Below are 17,704 nucleotides of genomic sequence, written 5' to 3'. Positions count from 1 at the left end.
TATTGTAATGACCACATCAGAGGCGAGGGGACACTGGAGGACAACAGGAAAAGCTCAGCTTTTCTTCCTCTGGGTGCTGTCAGCTGAATTGCAGGCAAAAGGGGTTACCACAGTTATTTAAATAAGTTTTCCATTGTTGGTGTTTTCTTGCCTAATTAAGGCTTTCGCAAAATCATTGCTGTGTGAACATACCTAACTTTGTTCAATAACGAGGATTACAGATGGAATAACAATATCCCAATTACGTACATAGAAGCAGGTATACCACTGGCTTTTATGTGCTGTAGCATTCTTGCCAACTAGGCACATCTACAAGCCATAAACATAATGCTTTAAGACTATGAGCATTTTGGGGAGCACTGAGTACCTCTTTTCCAGGGCATAGTTTGGATGCCTGTAGAAGAATTAGAGTTGATGTCTGTCTTTGACTTTGGAAGTTCATCCATGTGGGAAAATTAACCTCAGGTCTAATAACTGACTGCTTGGTGAGGTCACCTTCTCAGCACTGTACCTTATTAGGCTTTTGTTCTTATTTCAAAGTTCCTTGAGACTTCTGTTTCCATTCCAAGTTATTTTCTCTTTGTATTATGTCAATGCCTGGGGCCAAAACCAGAGTTTGGGTGTTGGCATTCCAGGAAATGTTCAGATACAGGCTATCATAGAAAATAACATTGAAAGAAGGGTCACCTGGTCTGTCATTTTGCCCAAGGCTGTATGTGACAAATTTAGGAGTACAGTCCTTGCCCTAAAAATCTCACAACCATATAAGGGTCCAACAGCGATTACAACAAGTGAAGAAAGTGGCAGACAGGGCATGTATAGGCTTACTCCATGCACGCTTAAGTGGGTTTGGATCCCACGGAAAGGAAACATGTCTGTAGTTAGGATGAGAGCCCTCCCCACAGTGTCTTCACCTCAGTTTATATGTATCAGCAGAACTGAGCCTTGAAGAGACTTGAAATGAGGCAGAGTATTAGTCTGAGAAGGCTCTTCCTCATCTGTATCAGGTCGCTGGGGAAGGCAGAAAAGAGGTGGTCCAAGGAGAAGACTGTTCAGTACACAAGAAATTACAGCTTTCTGGAGAAATAAAACACAGAGCCTGTTTTTCAAAAATCTCTACCAGGCCTGAAAACAGAGTCTCACTGATTGGTAAAAACCCTCTGTTTCTCCAACCCTTATGTCTGTCATCTGGTTACCTTGGAGAGAGAAGTTGTGTTCTTCACCTAAAAGGTTAAATACAGGAGATAAGATATGGTTGATGGATCAGAGATGACTTTTCCAAATTATTTAGTACCAGCGTAATGTCCTGGAATAATGCACAGGAACCCTCTAAAGAATGACATCTTACAGATGCCAAGTAAAACAGAGACTGACCACAGTTTTAAATGGTCCTGTGACCCTTTTGGCATGAGTCATGGAACTGGCCTGGGACCTTGGCCAAGCTCCAGTTCAGATAGTCTTGTGAGTGCTGTGATAGGAAGATAAATGCAGTGAAAATAATTTGGAGTGCTTTGAAGGGAAAGATGCTGCGTAAGCAGTCGCTGCTAATATTTGGTCTGTTGCCTGTACTCTTGGTACTTGCACCTGTTTTGAAGTTGGTTGTCATTTTGCTCTGATTGATGTCTTTGCAGCCTTTGTAATATACAACTTTCTCAGCCTCTGCTATGAGTACTTGGGAGGGGAGAGCTCCATCATGTCTGAGATCAGAGGGAAACCAATTGAGTGAGTATTTATTGTGCTTACAGCATGACGCTCTCCTCCTCCTGTGCTCGTCTACCGTGCCTCTATCCCTGCCCTGAAAAACTGTGTCAGGTGGCAAATGTCTGCTGGGACTGGGTGATGGTGATGATTTACCAGTACCCTGCTCTGAGACAGATCAGGCTGCTCACATTCTCTTAGGGAAGGACTGAATCACAGCTTTTCTGGACACCTGCCTACTCCTTTGTTTCTTTTCTTATTCCCTTTTCCTCCTTTAAATCTTTTCTGTCTTCAGTTGGTTGTGTGTGCTTTCTCTAGGATCTGTGTTTCTCCCATGCTGCTCAGTTACAAAGGAAAAAAAAAATTGGAGTGTGGAGTCAGGATGTTGTTTTAAACATGTGTCTGAAAGTGGGTATGGCTGTAACTATAATTGTGGTTGGAGAAAGCACCAGTCCTGCAACTTTGCTACAGAGGTAGACAAAAAGGGTAGGAATCTTGCACTCTAGCCTAAATCTTCCTTCTGAACCCTGTCATCTTGTGTTGGCTCTTTCAGGTCCAGCTGTGTTTACGGGACTTGCTGCCTGTGGGGAAAGACCTATTCGATTGGATTCCTGAGGTTCTGCAAACAGGTACGGGCTGGAGGAACTGTGCCATCCTCTAGAAATTAATGAAGTGTGGGTGGATGGCAATGGTACCTTTTACTCCTAAATTTTTGAGATGAGCACTCCTTTGACGGGGTATGTAATATTGTTTTTAGAGGCCTGCAGACTGCTGAGAAGAGGGGGTGTTTCGGGTTGTTTTGTTTGTATTGAATGATCTTAACATTTTGTACTCAACCCTGCATCAGGAAGGCCTTAGTAAAAGACCGAATTTATCTTCTGGATCTGATGTTAGCCCTGGGAAGAAATTCTGATTTCCTCTTCCCTTTCTGGATTGCAGAGGTCCCAACTTTAAGAAATTGATGGCTGTGTTGTGTTGCAGACACCTCCAGTTGTGTAACAGCCTCCTGAATTCCCAGTGCTGCTGTTGTGGTTTGGAGTTGAGGAGGGGGTGGAGGTTAAGCGTGACACAACACTTAGTAGGAGCAACCAAGTATTGCTCACCATGTGTATCTGTCTGTGCTGAATTGGGTATGTCGAGGGGGAGGGAGTGGGGGAGATCTAAACCTCGATACAGTCGTCGTCTGCTCATCCCAGGTCAGTCGCCTCTGGCTGCCATGAAACAGCAGGTTTATTTCAAGGCTTTGCTCGCTTGCTGAAATGAACACATGAGGTTTCTCTGGAGACAGCATGAAGCAGGTCTGGTTCTTTGAAAGGGCTCAGGTCACTGTAATTCCAGTCACTGGGTCTAGTGATCTGCCCTGGCTTCTCCTCCCCATCGTGCCACATCTATGTTTTAGCAATATGCAGGAACATCAAAGGTACAACGCAGCCTCATAGTAATATCCAGTATTAATCTCTGCAGCACGATTGGCCTTTTCCAAAGGACCACATCTTTCCTTTCTCTGTTCTGTTTGTCTCTGTCACATATTCTTTCCTCGTGGCTTTCCTGTTTTCCTCCCTGATACTTTATTTTCTAAGCTGCTATCAGTATGCTGCTTCACTTGTTTCTCTGGAGATTCATTTAAACAACCCGTGTTTGACTGGATGCATTATCTATTCTCCTTGCTCCTAATGTTAGCTTTTAACTTTTAAATATGTCATAAGCACGTATAACACCCATCGAGGTGAATGAGTGCTGGAGAAATAATTTCCCTTAGACCTCTTGCTTCTCATGTCCCACGGCCTCTGGCAGTTATCTCCACATGGGTTGCACCTGGCTGTGTTTGGAAAGTTTTTTCACACCAATGAAGACAAGAAGTACTTTTGGGGGGACGGATTCTGCCTGCTTCCACAAATCCCCAGCTCACGTGGTAACTCAGGCTTAGGTGGATATTCTGCTTTTGCTTTGCTGCTATCTGGCAGCAGTTCTCCTAGTCAGGCCTGCCCTTTGCAAGCTGCTCACTCTGCTGTAGAGGCTGTGAGGGAGGTGTCTTGCAAAAGGATGTTTAAGTACTTCCGTCCTTCTTGGCTCGAGCTTAAATATTGCCTTGGTGAGAAATCTTCAGCACCAAGGCTGACTTTCTAGCACTTCTAGACTTCCAGGATTGCCAAGGAAGACCTTTCAAGGCAAATTCCTGGGTAGCTTGGTGCAAAAGGGCAGCAGAGCAGATCTCAGTGCTGATCTGTGCAGTATCCACCATCATAGTGATTAGGAAGAGGAACATGCTGGAAGGGAGCACCTTGTCCATTTTATCCCTGCTCTCAGCATCTCCAGTGCTCCTGTTGCCTCCTACCACCACCTGTCCATTTTCTGCTCTTTCCAACCCCTTTCATGTTGAAGGAATCTGCATCTTATAACCATTACTCCTTTCCATCTTCACCCCCACCCCAAGCTGTTCTCAGGCAGGTGCCTGCTGTGGGTCAGTCAGTCTGCCTGCATTGCCTGCAGCCCTCCAGCAGTCGGGTGGTATGCTGGTGGCTGTGGTGTAAAAACTGGACAGTTGCTTCCTTAAAGATGTCTTGATCAAGATTCTTTGCTTGGTCTGTGTCTGGTGACCCTCACAGACGGGTCACACAATATCCATGTGCTTCCTGTATGCTGTAGCATCTTCTAGGGAAGCAACTAAAAATAGGACATGCAGGGAAATGGTTAAAACATCCCCAGATTGGAAGGAGGGGAAGCTCAGAGGACGGAGTTGTTTACCAATTAGCTTGACCTTTTCCAGTTCACATATTTACAGTGACTCACTAACTGGCATGTGCTGGGGTTTTTAATCTCCTTGAAGTCTTATGACCACTAACAAATTGCATCGTATCCAAAGCAATTATTCCTGTTTGGTTTTGCCTTCTTTTCATACACAGCCCTCCCCACGTGTGCGCAGGTCAGCACCTGCCCAGGCTCTTCCAGCCTCCTTCAGGGAGACACAGGTGATGTTTTTAGGTCACAACCCTCTGCTCTCTTAGGACCTTGAAGTTCAGTGTCTCCCGGAAGATGAAGAATGGGGTGGCTTTGAGTGAAAAGTCATCCCAACAGGAGCAGTGATTTATACTGGCAGAAAGGATACAGCTGATCCCAAGTGCCACAGAGCCTTTGGGGAGATTCAATAAAGGTTGTGTGGGTGACAACAGAATAGCTCTTAACTTCTGTCTGGCAACACACATCTCTGTGTGTACAGAATGCCTTAATACGGTGGCAGTTGTCAAAGTTCCTCCTTGGAGACCTGGGTTCCCCTCCTATCCAGGGACCTTCTTGCCTAGTTTTATGGCAACTGTGGATTGAAGTTTGCTTCCCTTCCCCAGTATCCCTTTGTTAAACTTGCTGTGTCCTTACCATAGCAAGCGTGGGATTTTTTTGTTTTTTGTACTGTTACTGTGCATAAATATGCTGCAGCACAGTCTATGAAGAACAGCTCTGGAAGAAAGCAGCTGAGCAGCTTCTAGGAGCAACCCACAGAGAGGTTTTTCTTCCCATTCTGGAGAAGTAGATAGCACACATACTACTTCTGAATCTCCTCTATCTTCTTTTGGGTGCTGCAGTCCGCAAGCACAATCGATTAGCAAGCGGCAGGGTCAGACTCCTTGTTGGGGCTGGATTATGTTGCCTTGCTGGGTTGTCCCAGTGGACACTCCATTGTGGTGCTGGTTTGGGAACTTTGCCTCTTGCACCTCCTGCCTTCTCATTCCTCCTCTCTCATCCCTGTAGGCAACCCTGCAGTTCTGTGTGGTGAAGCCCCTCATGGCGATCAGCACAGTCATCCTTCAGGCCTTCGGCAAGTACCAGGATGGTGACTTTGAGTAAGTTTGTTTGTCTAGCATGCAAGCCTTGGCCCTTCTCTGCCCAACTTTGCTTCTGGTCCATGTGTATGCTGGGCTGTGGGAGAAGGCAGGGGGACAACACGGGTTGAATATGCACATGAGAAAAGAGGGCAGGGGTAAGCCTGTTGGTTTCAAGTTTTTTCTACCTTGGATGGGGGCAGGGGGAAATGGGGCGGGGGGGCAGGAAGGAAAGAGAGTGTTAGAACTCACCAGTGACAGCAGCATGGGGAAAAGATCATGCTGAAATTTCAGGCATTCATGTGTCTTCTCTTTCCAGCGTAACCAGTGGCTACCTCTATGTGACGATCATCTACAACATCTCTGTCAGCCTGGCGCTGTATGCCCTCTTCCTTTTCTACTTCGCCACACGTGAGCTTCTCAGTCCCTACAGCCCAGTCCTCAAGTTCTTCATGGTGAAGTCTGTCATATTCCTGTCCTTCTGGCAAGGTGAGCTGCTTTTCCCTTCCCCTGGTAGGCACAAAGAGCTGTCTGCAGGTGCTCAGACACTAGGGTTGATAAAGCAGATGCTGATTAAGAGCCAGAATGTCTTTCTATATTGTTATTATTATATTTGGTTTGTAGTCTTTCAATGCTTTTCCCTGGGAAACGTGTTTTGCTCATTTTTGTCTTTGTTTCCATGCCCCTGAATCCTCACTATCCCTGTGCATGTGCACGTGCACACGCATATCTGCCTGGCAAAATCAGCTGTTTGGATGAAGAGTCCTTTGCATTCCTGGAACAATCATAAAGCACAAGCTGCCAACATTTTATCTGCGTGCTGCCATTTTATTGATTAAAGTGGCACATCTAAAAATTTTTAGTACTTTTTTTTTCCAGTGCTCTATAAATAAAATGTTAATGGTATGTCTGTGATTCATGTGAAGCAGCAAGCTGGCTGAACACGGTGTGTGCTGCCACAGAACTGCCGCTGAACAAGCGGAAGGACATTCAGAATATGTACACATGATGCAGAGGCACATTCAGAAAGCTGAAATTCTGCCTAAGCTCAGTGCTTCTTACTAATTGGCTCTAAGCATTTCCCTGTTTAGTGCCCTACTTAGGTTTATTGAGTTGCACTTCAAAGGCTAATTGAGTAGGAAGTTAGGTGGAATTTAGGCTGTTGGAGTATGGCCCACCCTCCCTGTCTACAGACAAACTAATAAGCTGTCTAGTTTATTATCTTGAGCCATCTGGTCACATGCTTTGTGCCTTCTCTGGAATTCTTCAGCCACCTGGCTATGAACAAGGAGAAACATCTTTCTTGCAGTGGTGTTTCAAAACTACTTTATGCTTAAATGATATGCTCTGTTGCTTCAGTTTTTGCTCTAGCTAGTGGAAGTGCTGAGATCACAGAAGTGCTCACAGAAATACCTGACTCTTCTTAACCTTTTGGACTTAAGTCCTGCAGCAGCTAATTCCACAGATTATGCGTCGGTTGAGAGTAGAAGAGGGTCAGTGTTTGAACATTCTTTGCTTAAACATATTTGTATTATTTATTGCTCCTTTCTCTGTCATACAGATGAGTGTAGATAGGAGTATCTAGCGTGTTCTGTTTGTAGCTCCTGTGTTAAATGGCTTTGCATTTAGGACATATAGCACAGACAGCTATTTCTGTTCCTTACGGTTAGTATGCGATAGTGTTTTCTTCACATTTACATGAGTTTGTTTCTTTGTTTAGGGATGCTGTTGGCCATCTTGGAGAAGTGTGGTGCCATCCCCAAAATCCACTCTGCCAGCGTGTCTGTAGGTGAAGGCACAGTAGCTGCTGGGTATCAGGACTTCATCATTTGCGTGGAGATGTTCTTTGCAGCCATCGCCCTGCGCCATGCCTTCACATACAAGGTGTATGTGGACAAGAGACTTGATGCCCAAGGTAGGAAATATGTCAGTGCATATGGCATGTCTGTTTGGTAGTGAGACTGGGTGGAGACTGGTTCCTCTGGCAGCCAATACACTGATATGACTTCCAGCCTGAATGCCTGAAAAACATCACATCCCCTCCTCCATGGTGTCTGAACAGATTCATTGTGCAACGGCTCTGCAGGGCAGAAACCTTGCTTGAATTGCGTTGTTCCCTTTTCAGTTCCCCAGTATGCCACCCACGACAGCTTGTTGCAGACCTGAGGGCTGCAAGAAGTTGCATCCTTTTGGTAGAGTGGGTTTGTCCTCCTTCCTGTCTCCCCACAGGGGAACTCCATTGCTCCAGATTGTGCAACAGACTGAAGGCAGGAGGGACAGGGCCTGAAACAGGCTCTGTTTTGAATCTGGCTCAGGAAGATGAGCCTGTGCTTTGACAATATGTTTTGCTTGGAGGAGGAGGATCTTCCTGTAATGACTTTGTGAGGACTGGGCTGCTAGAAGTCCTATTCCAGGGAAGAGGGAGGTGGATGTTACCTCTGGGGAAAGGGGGTTCTCATGTCTAGTCTATGCAAGTACATTCAGTGTTCTCCAAATAAAGGGGTTCCTTCCTGCTGGGGAGAGTCTGTGCTGAGGTGTAGGAAGACAGCAGCACTTGGGCAGTGTTCATGTAGATTATCCCTCTGTCCCAGCCAGCCCCAGATGTTTTGGAAGGACAGTGGTCGCAGCTGGGGGAGATGAGATGTGTGGGTGATGAAAAGGTAAACTGCTGGCCAGTACAGTGGGGGATGTTTTGGTAGTGGGTCTTGTTCAGTTCTTGTTATTTCCTCTCTCTCTCTCTTTCTCTGTCTCTCTCCTCTCCCTTTTATCTCTTCCCTTGCTTTGGCCACTGGTCCCTGACGCAGCTGTTCCATCATATGGGCCATACGGTAGGTACAGCATGCTCTGTGTGTTTGTCTCCATTCGTTTTTAACTGGGATGCTCTCCTGTCCTGATTCTCAGCCTGCCTACTGCCTGCTCTGTCCCTTGGTCCCCCTTCCTTGTAGGTCTGTAACTAGACTGCCTCACACAGCTGCGTTAGGGTTGTCTGGATCATAAGCTGTAAAACAGCCCCATGGGTGGTGGCATAACATCTAGCTTTAGAGCGTTTCTGTCAGGACTGTGTGAATCTCTTTCCAAAGAGTTGCACAGGCTCTCAAAGGAGCTTGTTTGATCTCTCACCCCAGCCTCGCTTCACTTGTGTAATTGCCACAGATGATCACCATGCTTTGGTTGTTTGGGGAGCTCATCCCCAGTACTGAGCAGAGCCAGAAGCCCATGCTGGCAATGGGACCTAGAAGCGATGAGAAATCGCAGCTCCTAGAAGGACACACAGCCTTCCTCTGTGCTCAGCATTTGGGTGGGACAATCTCCAACTATTTCTTCCTTTGCCGTATCGCTGTGATACCTTCCACCGTGGGGTGGTTCTGCCTCTAGTACTGTCCCCCTCCTTTTTCTCCTTTGCGCTGCTTTCCACTTTTACGATCTGTTTTCTGTGGGCACTTCGATACTGCCTATCAGTCTAATTTCCAGTGAGTAGAAATGGCAAATTCCATTTCTCCTATATTTTTAGAATTTCCTTAGTTTTTTGTCTTCTGAAACCCTTTACAGGAGCACCTTCCTACCTGACTGTCTTCGCTGCACACCCAAGCCAACACAGATAGTGTGTAATGTAGGTTGTCACTGTGGGTATGTCCCATTCTCATGGCATGTCCCCCATTTGGTGCTGAGGTGGGTTCATTTGGCTAGCAGTGACTGGATTTAGGAGCAGTACTGGTAAAACTTGACACCATTTGTGTGGTATTTCCTCAGCAGCTGCTTAAGGAAGTCTGTAAAGTAATTTCTGCAGCATCTAGGAGTGCATGTTCCCTGTTCTCCTTTACCTTCATGTTAAGGGGCATGGGAGAAGGCAGCAGTATTCTTCACTTGTCCCTCCCTGTCTTACCCCAACAGGTCGCTGTGCTCCCATGAAGAGCATCTCCAGCAGCCTCAAGGAGACCATGAACCCCCATGACATTGTCCAAGATGCGATCCACAACTTCTCCCCAGCCTACCAGCAGTACACCCAGCAGTCAACGCTGGAGCATGGTCCACCGTGGCGCAATGGCAGTCACGTTATCTCACGCTCCCACAGCTGCTCGGGTGCCCGTGACAATGAGAAGACCCTCTTGCTGAGCTCTGATGATGAGTTCTAGGAGAAACTGCCAGCACAGGCTGTGATTTTCCTTCTTCTGTTGTTTGTTTTTTTTTTTTTTAATTTATTGAAGCAGAAACGTGCAAGCCGTATCACTTCCTAGAGAGTGCAGGTTGCAGAAGTGGGCACTTGCCATTAGCTTTTGTGGGTATGGACATGATGAGCAGTGCAGAGGTGGGGGAATGGCCAGGACTCCATTCTCGAGGCCATTCTGTACAGCAGCAATCACCTGGAATTAATTGAAGCAAAGCTCCAGGGTTTGGGGCGCTGGCCTCCCACACCTGCCCAGCTTGGTGTGGAGCGTGACTGGCCAGAGCTCAGAGTTGTGGCCAAACATGGTTTGGTTGGGTTTTTTTCTTTTTTTCTTTTTTTTGGTTGGGTTTTTTTTTTTCTTTTTTCCCAACTGGACAATGCAACTGCTTTGTATTCCTCTTCCTGACTAGTTGATACAGGTACAGCTTGCTCCCCAATACTAACATCTCTATGATCCTTGGGAAATGGGATTAGGATTTGGCCATAAGCATTCCTGAGGACCAGACCAGACATTGGTCCCTCTGTAGCCATCGCCTTGAATACTTAGCAAGGAACATCTGCCCCCACCCTCCTAAGCACCTGGTTGTGCAGTCCTGTACTTGAGTGAACGAGGGGAAAAAGGACAGGACTTTCTTCCTCTTCTTCCACTCCCTGCGTCCCCCTGCTCCCCATCAAAGCTGATGCTTGTTGAAGCTCAGCAGGGATGGAATTACTGTCTCACAAGGGTGGGGTTTTCTAATCACCAGGAGTCCAAGCTTCTCATCTCCCCTGTGTTCCTGTGGCAAGAAGCCTCCCTGGAGTGTCTGTCTCCTGCTAACAAGACTGAGGACTGGCCATGATGGGTGGTGGAAGTTTGTAAAGCTCTGGCCCTTTCATCCCTCTTTAGGAAAGGAAGATATGTAAACACTAAAATGTTTCTATTTCTTGTTTCCTGTCCCCCACCAACATAGCTGCCCCTCTTAAAGGTGTGGATTGCACCAGGTAGCTTTCAAAGCAGGTCCTGGTCTCTCAGAGCTAGCTCTCCCCATGCTTGTCATCACTGACTTCCCCTGTGAGCTGCACAAGCTTTGCCCTTTGGCTAGAATATTTAGGAAGGGATGTTGCACACTCCTTTGCTTTTTATCTCCATAGCTGTTTGGGGCCAAACTGGAGCAGACTTGAAACCTGACATGACCTGGCTGGTTAAAATTATCCCTCTTAGTTTCCCAGGCAGCAGTTGCTGCTGCTTCTGCACCCTTCACAGGCCCTGCAGCAATAGTGATGCTATCAAGGGTGGAGCCAGCATCCACAGGAGTGAGAAAAGCAGCTTCCCCTTGCTTTTGTTGGGTTTTGGATTGGCCCCCAGGTATTTAGTGGAGCCAAAATATAAATGATCCCTCTGTAGATCTATTCAGGGGCCAGGAAATGCCTCTTGCTTGCTTAAAATTGTCTAGGGGAGGAGGGGGGAGCACATTCAAGTGCCATAGATCAGATGCCCCTACTCCCAAGCAGGATGCAAAATGGAGAGGTTGGAGCAAGTCACTATGTTCTTGGCTGTAGTTCCTCTGTTCCTCTCCCCCTTGATGCCTGCCCTGCCATCAGCAGACCTGCACGTTTCCAGATTGCCCCTCATTGCTCTGCTGGAAGAACTGGGGTCTGGTTTACTGTCTGGAGTTCACCTTTCCTCTTGTATCCCGTTTTGTGTGCTTGCTAATCCACTTTCTCAGAAGTGACTGTGAGCAAAGAACGCCTCGTTTCCTCAGCACCCCTGCCGGAATCTCGTGGTTGGGAGCAGGGGGAAAAGGGCTTGCTCCTTACTGTGAGGATAAGATGGGGGAAGGCGTAAGGACAGCGTCTGCTTCCATACTTGCCACTTTGAAGGAGCTAGATGGAAGCAGGGTCAGTGGATCCAGCAGCAGAGAAGCTGCTGGATTTCCCCACTTACACACATCCTGTGATGCCACGCAGTTAGTTACTGCTTTTCCTAAATCCGTCGCTGCTTAAATGGACATGCAAATACTGGCTGCCAGGCTTTGTGTGGGCTTGGTGTAAAACTCCTTTTCCTCATGCTGTAAGCTGCCGGGAAAGCAAGGCTGAAGATTGAATGGCTTCCATCTTCCATGGCTTTGATTAATAGTCCTTTAACGTGAGGTATTTATTTTAAACTTCCCCTCTCTGTTAGTGGGGCATGGGACATGATCCCTTCCTCCCCAAGGCATTTGTAGGCCTTGATGATGTCCCAGTGTCACTTAATTGGTGACTGTCCCCAGTCTTTGTTGGGTGGCCAAGATCTGAAATCTCTGGGATTGCCCCGCTGAAAGTGACTGGGGCTTGGGGAAGCATTTTTTAAAAATTACTTTGAAATGTGTGCTGCATATTTATGCTGTGCAGGGGATCTGGATATTCTTAAAGCTTCCTGTATGTAGTGGTTTAAAGTGTAACCCTTTTGCACTAGCTGCCTTTGAAAAAGCCTGATGAAGAACTAGCACCCAAACAACAGCCAGCTGCCATGCATTATAATTTTTATATATATGAATATATATATATATTTTTTAACACCACACAAAATCATCTCTGAGCTTCCTGCTCTCCCTCACAACAGGTAAGTGCCAGAGGAAGGACTGATTCTGAAGCCACTCTGGCTTGGTGGAACAAATACAAGACCCAGAGCTTGAGACCAAGGCATCCCTGGTCTGGCAGGTCTATTTGCAGTAGCTCAGGGCCCCAACAAATGTGTTGGTTCCAGGAGTAGGCCCTTGGAGCTGCTCTCCCTCACCTGCTTCCCTTCTTCCTTCCTTCCTTCCTTCTTGTTTACCGTGTAACATACCCATGGGACTTGTTTATTATTTTTCCATATAGAGTAGTTCTTTGTATATAAATGAAAAAAATGTATGATAAATAAGACAGAGTCACCTAGTTTTGTACCTATCGTGTTTAACTGATGTGAGCTCAGCGACAAGCCGCTCTCTCTATTTTGGTCTTTGTGACGTTATACTCTGCAGAAATGAGCAAATATGATGACAAATAAAAATATAGAGATAATATAGATTGTACTTAAGCTGCCTCTGTGTGGTGCTGTCTGGGTGTCATTTCTGAACTGATTTTGAGTTTTTGCTCGTTGCAGGGGCTGAGGCTTAGTGGGTCAGTGTGTCGTCATCTTCCTAGTCCTCAAGAGGAAAAGCTTCACACTGTCTGTGTATGCAGGAGCTGATGGAGAAGCAGCTCTACAGCAGCCTGAGGCTAACACATGACTGGTGGCCCAAAGCAGGAGCAGAATCCATTGTCAAAAACCTTGAGACGAGTCCTGTTCTTGGGTGCTCAGTGTGAAACACCGAGGGGAAAAGGGGGACTGCTTTTTCTGACATGGGCCCCAGCAAATGGCAGCTCCGGGCTTTTCCATGAGCGGTGGTAGGGCTGGGGCAGTTTGCAGTGATGAGAGAGAAGGTGAATATGAAACACAGAACCATCATGTGAGTTCTGCATGCTGCCAGAAGCCTGGGACCTGGCCTGCCGGGGTGCCAGGGGAACATACTATCACTTCCACCTCACCTCCAAGGAAGGGTGGCTTTTCCCCACAGGGAGGAGGTTGGGCTTCACCTCCGGGTAAGGCGCCTGCCATGCTTCCTTCCCCTTCTGCCACCCACAGACACGAGCTCCCTGCTTTATTCCTTGCTGTTCCTGAGTCAGGCAGTGAGGTCACACAGCAGGGACATTTTTGGGTAGAGCTGCCCTGATTGCACCTACCTGTCCTCCCACACTATGTCTGAGGGAAGCCTGGAAGGAATTTGTCTAGGGAAAAGTGTTATCTTTCCTAGGAAAAGCTGATTGAACACAGCTGAACTGCACCTGAAAGCAAGTGCTTTGGGGGATGATGTTCGGCATTAAGCTTGCTTACTGAGCCCCTTTTCTTCCAGAGACTATAAATTGGTGTTCTAAGAAGTTATGAGCTGTCCCCCATCCCATCTTTTTTGAGCACATTCTTGAACATGCCATGCAACAAAGCTAGAGGGAGCTAGGAAACCTGGTCTCACTGAGACGCAGCTCTGTCCTGAAATTCAAGAATGACCAAACACACTCTCACTGTGGAAAAAAAAAACAACGAACTTGCTTTATTTTTAAAGTCTACAAAATACAGAGGAGTCAGGTAGGACACATACTGTAAGTCAGAAAATAAATAAGTTTTTTTTGCTCTATATAAGTATAAGATAAAATGTGATTTGCATATATAAAATATAAAGTACAGCTCTGTACCAACATCCTGGCTGTGCCGAGAGGCAGAATGGCAAAGAGGACGTGAAAATAACTTACGTTCGTGCAATAAATAAACCCAAGAGGAGCTGGGGTGGGGGGATGCTAACCACAGTGCCCCCTCCGCGAGCAGCGGGCACCTCTCTCTGGGGAGGGATGGAGGCTGCAGCTGAGGGCAGCTGGCATAGCAATACCCAGGCAGGGGCAGAAAGGGGTGGGGGTGGGGGATCATCTACAGTGGCAGATGCCAAGAAGGGTCTGCCTCCTGTTACCCTATGCTGCCTGTATTTAGCAATTCCAACTCTTCTCCAGCATTTCAGGCTGCTGAAGACCTGGTTGTCCCACACCGGTGTCCAAGCTGGAGGAAAAACGTAGGGAGGAGCCTACCTGCCTGCCAGGCAGCTCCCAGGAGCAGGGATGCTCTCTGCCCCTGCTTCCCACCTCTTGTACCTTCACCCATTTTTGTCTCAACAGCTCTGGCTCTCTGGAGCCAGGAGCACCTTTCTGTGGGCTTTGTAGGTAGTGGGGCGCCAGGGAGCACTTGGTGGGGCCATACAATCTGGCTTGTGCAGAGCAAAACAGTGTTTATCTCTGCTCCAGCTGCCTCCGCTTCCTTCCTGCCGGTGCTGCTGCATTTCAGAGACACACAGCCAGCCAGGCTGAGTGTCCTGTAGGCAGGAAGAGGCGTGAAGGATGTGCATGGAGAGAGATAAAATAGCACCACTGCTTCTCCCCTTTATGTATGACAGCTTGGGCTGACCCACTCACGTCACCCAGCTCTCCCCTGCCCGAGGGTCCCTCCCCCATCACAGTCACAGGCTGCCACAGCGCTTTCCCATCCCGCTCACCCTTACAAGGCACCAACCTGCAGCCACTTTCTCTCCCCCTCTCAAACCTGCCACCTTCCCTTGCCATCTCCATCCCCAGAGGTTCCAGCCATGCTGCCACCTCCCTCCCTGCTCCAGCCGTGGTCCAAGTTGCAGGGCCAATACCAACGCCCCTCTCCATCACAGCCCTTCTGCCTCTTGCTGTGAAACCTCTCTCCCAGTTTCCTGGCACATGCTCCTGGGAGTGCCTGGCCCATACTCAGCTCCCCCCAAAAAACAATCAAGAGGCACCTGGTGTTTTTCTGCCAGCTTGGAGACGTGGGATGCTTCCCTAATGCTGCCTGCATGGGCTCGCCCTCTCCTGCTTGCACCCTCCAGGGTGATCGCTGCCCAGATGCAGGGGCTGCAGCAGGGGATTGGTCAGAGGGGAGGGGGCTGCAGGGGCCACCAGTGGGGTCCTGTCCTCTCCCCCAGCACCCACACTACGGCAGCTCTCCCTACACAGAGGAGCTGGATGTCAAGGGATGGGAGAAGGAGGATTTTAGGCACAGGTCCTGGTGGGAAGGAGGTCAGGGAGGGTATAGGAGGGAATTCATGGGGGAAGGTGCCCCGGAGGGGCCGTGCCCAGCCGGGGGATAGAGGCCGACACTAGGAATAGGCGGCCTGGTTGGCACCGGACTTGACGATGGTGATGACACTGGCGGTGGCCACCTTGGCAGGGGTCCCATGGGCAGCTACGGTGCGGGCGAAGCCCTGCAGGGCCTCGTACTTGCCACGGAGCGTGTCAAGCTCCAGGCGCATGGCGGCATTTTCCCGGGCCAGCTTGTCCACCTCCCACTCCAGCTCCATCTTCTGCTTCTGCAGCTCTTCCTTCTGACACACGCGCTTCACCCGGCAGCTGGCAGCATAACCCCGGTTCTTCAGCGTCCGCCGGCGCTGCTTCAGCCTCGCCACCTCCTCCTTGGAGAGGCCCCGCAGGTGGTGGTTGAGCTCCCGCACCGACAGCCCCATCAGCTCCTCATCTGACAGCAGCGGCGTGTTCTCCCCCAGCTCCCGCTTCACCTGCCAGAGAGAGGGGCGGTCGCCTGAGACCCCCAAAACCAGACCTCTGCCCCACTGACTCCCCAGTCCCACCAGTGCTCACCTTCAGGGCCTTGCTGGAGAGCCCGTCTGCAGCCATCCTTGCCTCACGCTGGCCCTACAGCGCAGCCAGGAGAGAAGCTGGTTACTGCCTGCCCGTGCCCCTCGCCCCAGCACAGCGGGTGCTGGCCCCCTGCCCATGTTCCCCCTGCCGGCCATATGACTCATCCCTACTCCTTTAAAAAAAGTACGTAGTAATAATAATAATAATGACTGCAAAATATAATAATAACAGGGGAAGGCTGAACCTTCCATCCCTCCTTCATCCCGCCCCGAGGGGGCTGGGATGCTGCTCGGCCCAGGGGACCCGGAACGCCCCAGCCCGGCTGCCGAGATCCGCCCGAGGCTGAAAAGAAAGTAAAACCAACAGCCCCCACGGGACGGAACCGTGGCGAAGCCACCCGGGCGGGACCCGCGTAGAGGTGCCACACCAGCGCCGCCCCCGCGGCTCCCCGTGGAAGGGTCGGACTGTCGGCGGGTTCCCGGGCGAGAAGTGGCTTCCCCCGTGATTCAGCAGCCCCAGGAGCACAAGGCACCGAAACGGAGCCTGTCCCCTGGCTAGTAGCCGGTCTCTCCTCGTCCCTGGGTTTAGGGGGAGGTGGGGAGGGGACGGGAACCCGGGCTGCGGCCAAGCAGCCCCCACCCACCCCGGGGAGCCCCGCGCCCCGTTAGCAGAGCCCCCGGCGGGTCGAGGGCGGGGGAGAGCGGGCCGGGCGCTCCCCGCGGGAGGCGAGGGGCTGGAGGGGAAGGTGGAGCTCGGGGCGGCTGGAAGCTGATGCAATCCGGGCCGGGGAACCGCCACTGAGGGAGCAACTGCGGCGGCCCCCGGCACCCGCGAGGGGAAACACGGACAGCCCGAACTGGGACACCCGCTCCGCTCCCCCCCGCCCCAGCGGCGGAGCGGCCTCCAGCCGGTACCGGACCCCGCCGCCCCGGCCGACCCGCGCGGAGAGAGACGACAGGGAAACCGGCGACGGGAGCAGAGGAGACGCCCCAGCGGGGGTATCTCCCCCCATTCCCGGCCGGTGCTTACCGGGAGGCTGCGCTGGTCCCCGCGGGGCCGCTGCCGGGTCGGGCCGTCGGGCGGCGCCTCCAGCCCCGCTCCCCCGCGATTACTCACCCGCGGATTCTTTTCATTCATAAAAACACAGTCATGCGGTGACGTCACCTTCACCCCGCCCCTCGCCGCCGCCACCTCTGCCGTGCGGGGCGGGCCCCGCTCTTAAAGAGGCCGCTGCCCTTAAAGCGCCCAGAGTGACACCCCCACCAGGGTATTAAACGTACCGGGATATGAATGTAGTCCCTCTCCAAAACTCCTGGCTTTCCCCCAAATTTTGGGGTGACGCAGGCCCGGAGAACGGCCGTACCCAGGACCAGAACTCCCCCACCCAACCCCAGCAGAATGTGCCGCTGCCACTTTAAGAAGAGCCCCTCACCAAGATGGCGCCCCCCGTCTTTCCGCCCCTCTCCGGGATGGCGGCGGGCGTGAGCCAGTGGCTCTCTCCGCGCCCGCCCGCCCCTCCCCGGGTGCGGCGCCGCTGATTGGCCGGCTCCGGAGGAGGGCGGAGCGGTGATTGGCGGGCGGCCGGCGGAGCGGGACGCACCGGTCCCGTCGTGCTTTGCGGGTGCTGCCGCCGCCGCGCCCCGGGCACCGAGCCCGGCCGCAGGTCCGCCCCTAGCCGCAGACCCAGCCCCGGCCCCGCTCCGCTCCGCCTCGCCCCGCTCCGCCTCCCCCCGGCGGCGGGCAGGCGGCAGGGCCGTGGAGCGGGGGGTGTGGGGCGTGTTTCCCGCCGAGGCGGCGCAGTAAGGCCCGGTGAGGGGGAGGTCAGCGG

General features: G+C 50.7%; 2 protein-coding genes across 4 annotated transcripts in view; one reads left to right on the top strand and one right to left on the bottom strand.

The window, feature by feature from the left end:
• The window catches only part of TMEM184B (transmembrane protein 184B), a 30,966-nt gene extending 20,851 nt beyond the window's left edge, over positions 1 to 10,115 (top strand). Inside the window, exons 4-10 of one of the 2 annotated variants that reach the window (XM_075077124.1) lie at positions 1,632 to 1,722; positions 2,252 to 2,327; positions 5,443 to 5,534; positions 5,833 to 6,002; positions 7,234 to 7,428; positions 8,318 to 8,341; positions 9,405 to 9,782. In XM_075077124.1, the coding sequence (XP_074933225.1) occupies positions 1,632 to 1,722; positions 2,252 to 2,327; positions 5,443 to 5,534; positions 5,833 to 6,002; positions 7,234 to 7,428; positions 8,318 to 8,341; positions 9,405 to 9,646 (890 nt within the window). In that variant the 3' untranslated portion in view covers positions 9,647 to 9,782. Of the gene's footprint in view, positions 1 to 1,631; positions 1,723 to 2,251; positions 2,328 to 5,442; positions 5,535 to 5,832; positions 6,003 to 7,233; positions 7,429 to 8,317; positions 8,342 to 9,404 lie in introns of both variants that reach the window. The other variant, XM_075077133.1, reaches the window with a different exon arrangement.
• Positions 10,116 to 13,740: 3,625 nt separating this feature from the next.
• Positions 13,741 to 17,180, bottom strand: MAFF (MAF bZIP transcription factor F). 2 transcript variants are annotated; one of them, XM_075077160.1, is made up of 3 exons: positions 17,157 to 17,180; positions 15,877 to 15,930; positions 13,741 to 15,794 (listed from the first exon to the last, which is right to left on the bottom strand). In XM_075077160.1, exons 2-3 carry the CDS (start codon positions 15,910 to 15,912, stop codon positions 15,381 to 15,383), a joined length of 450 nt encoding a protein of 149 aa, XP_074933261.1. In that variant the 5' UTR covers positions 15,913 to 15,930; positions 17,157 to 17,180; the 3' UTR covers positions 13,741 to 15,380. The 2 variants fall into 2 exon arrangements, with proteins under 2 accessions (XP_074933261.1, XP_074933269.1); XM_075077168.1 differs by lacking the exon at positions 17,157 to 17,180 and adding an exon at positions 16,906 to 17,001.
• Positions 17,181 to 17,704: the final 524 nt, after the last annotated feature.

Source organism: Phalacrocorax aristotelis, chromosome 1 (assembly GCF_949628215.1).
Source record: "Phalacrocorax aristotelis chromosome 1, bGulAri2.1, whole genome shotgun sequence".
NCBI classification, from domain to species: Eukaryota; Metazoa; Chordata; class Aves; order Suliformes; family Phalacrocoracidae; genus Phalacrocorax; species Phalacrocorax aristotelis.
The sequence above is the reverse complement of the archived record's forward strand: the minus strand, read 5'-3'. Positions and strand labels throughout refer to the sequence as shown.

What these genes read in the sequence shown, in the direction of transcription:
- MAFF (XM_075077160.1), bottom strand. Translation starts at nt 15,912, where the DNA reads ATGGCTGCAGACGGGCTCTCCAGCAAGGCCCTGAAG. An exon ending in TCTCCAGCAAGGCCCTGAAG is followed by an intron (nt 15,795 to 15,876) that starts GTGAGCACTGGT and finishes TCTCTCTGGCAG; the next exon opens with GTGAAGCGGGAGCTGGGGGA.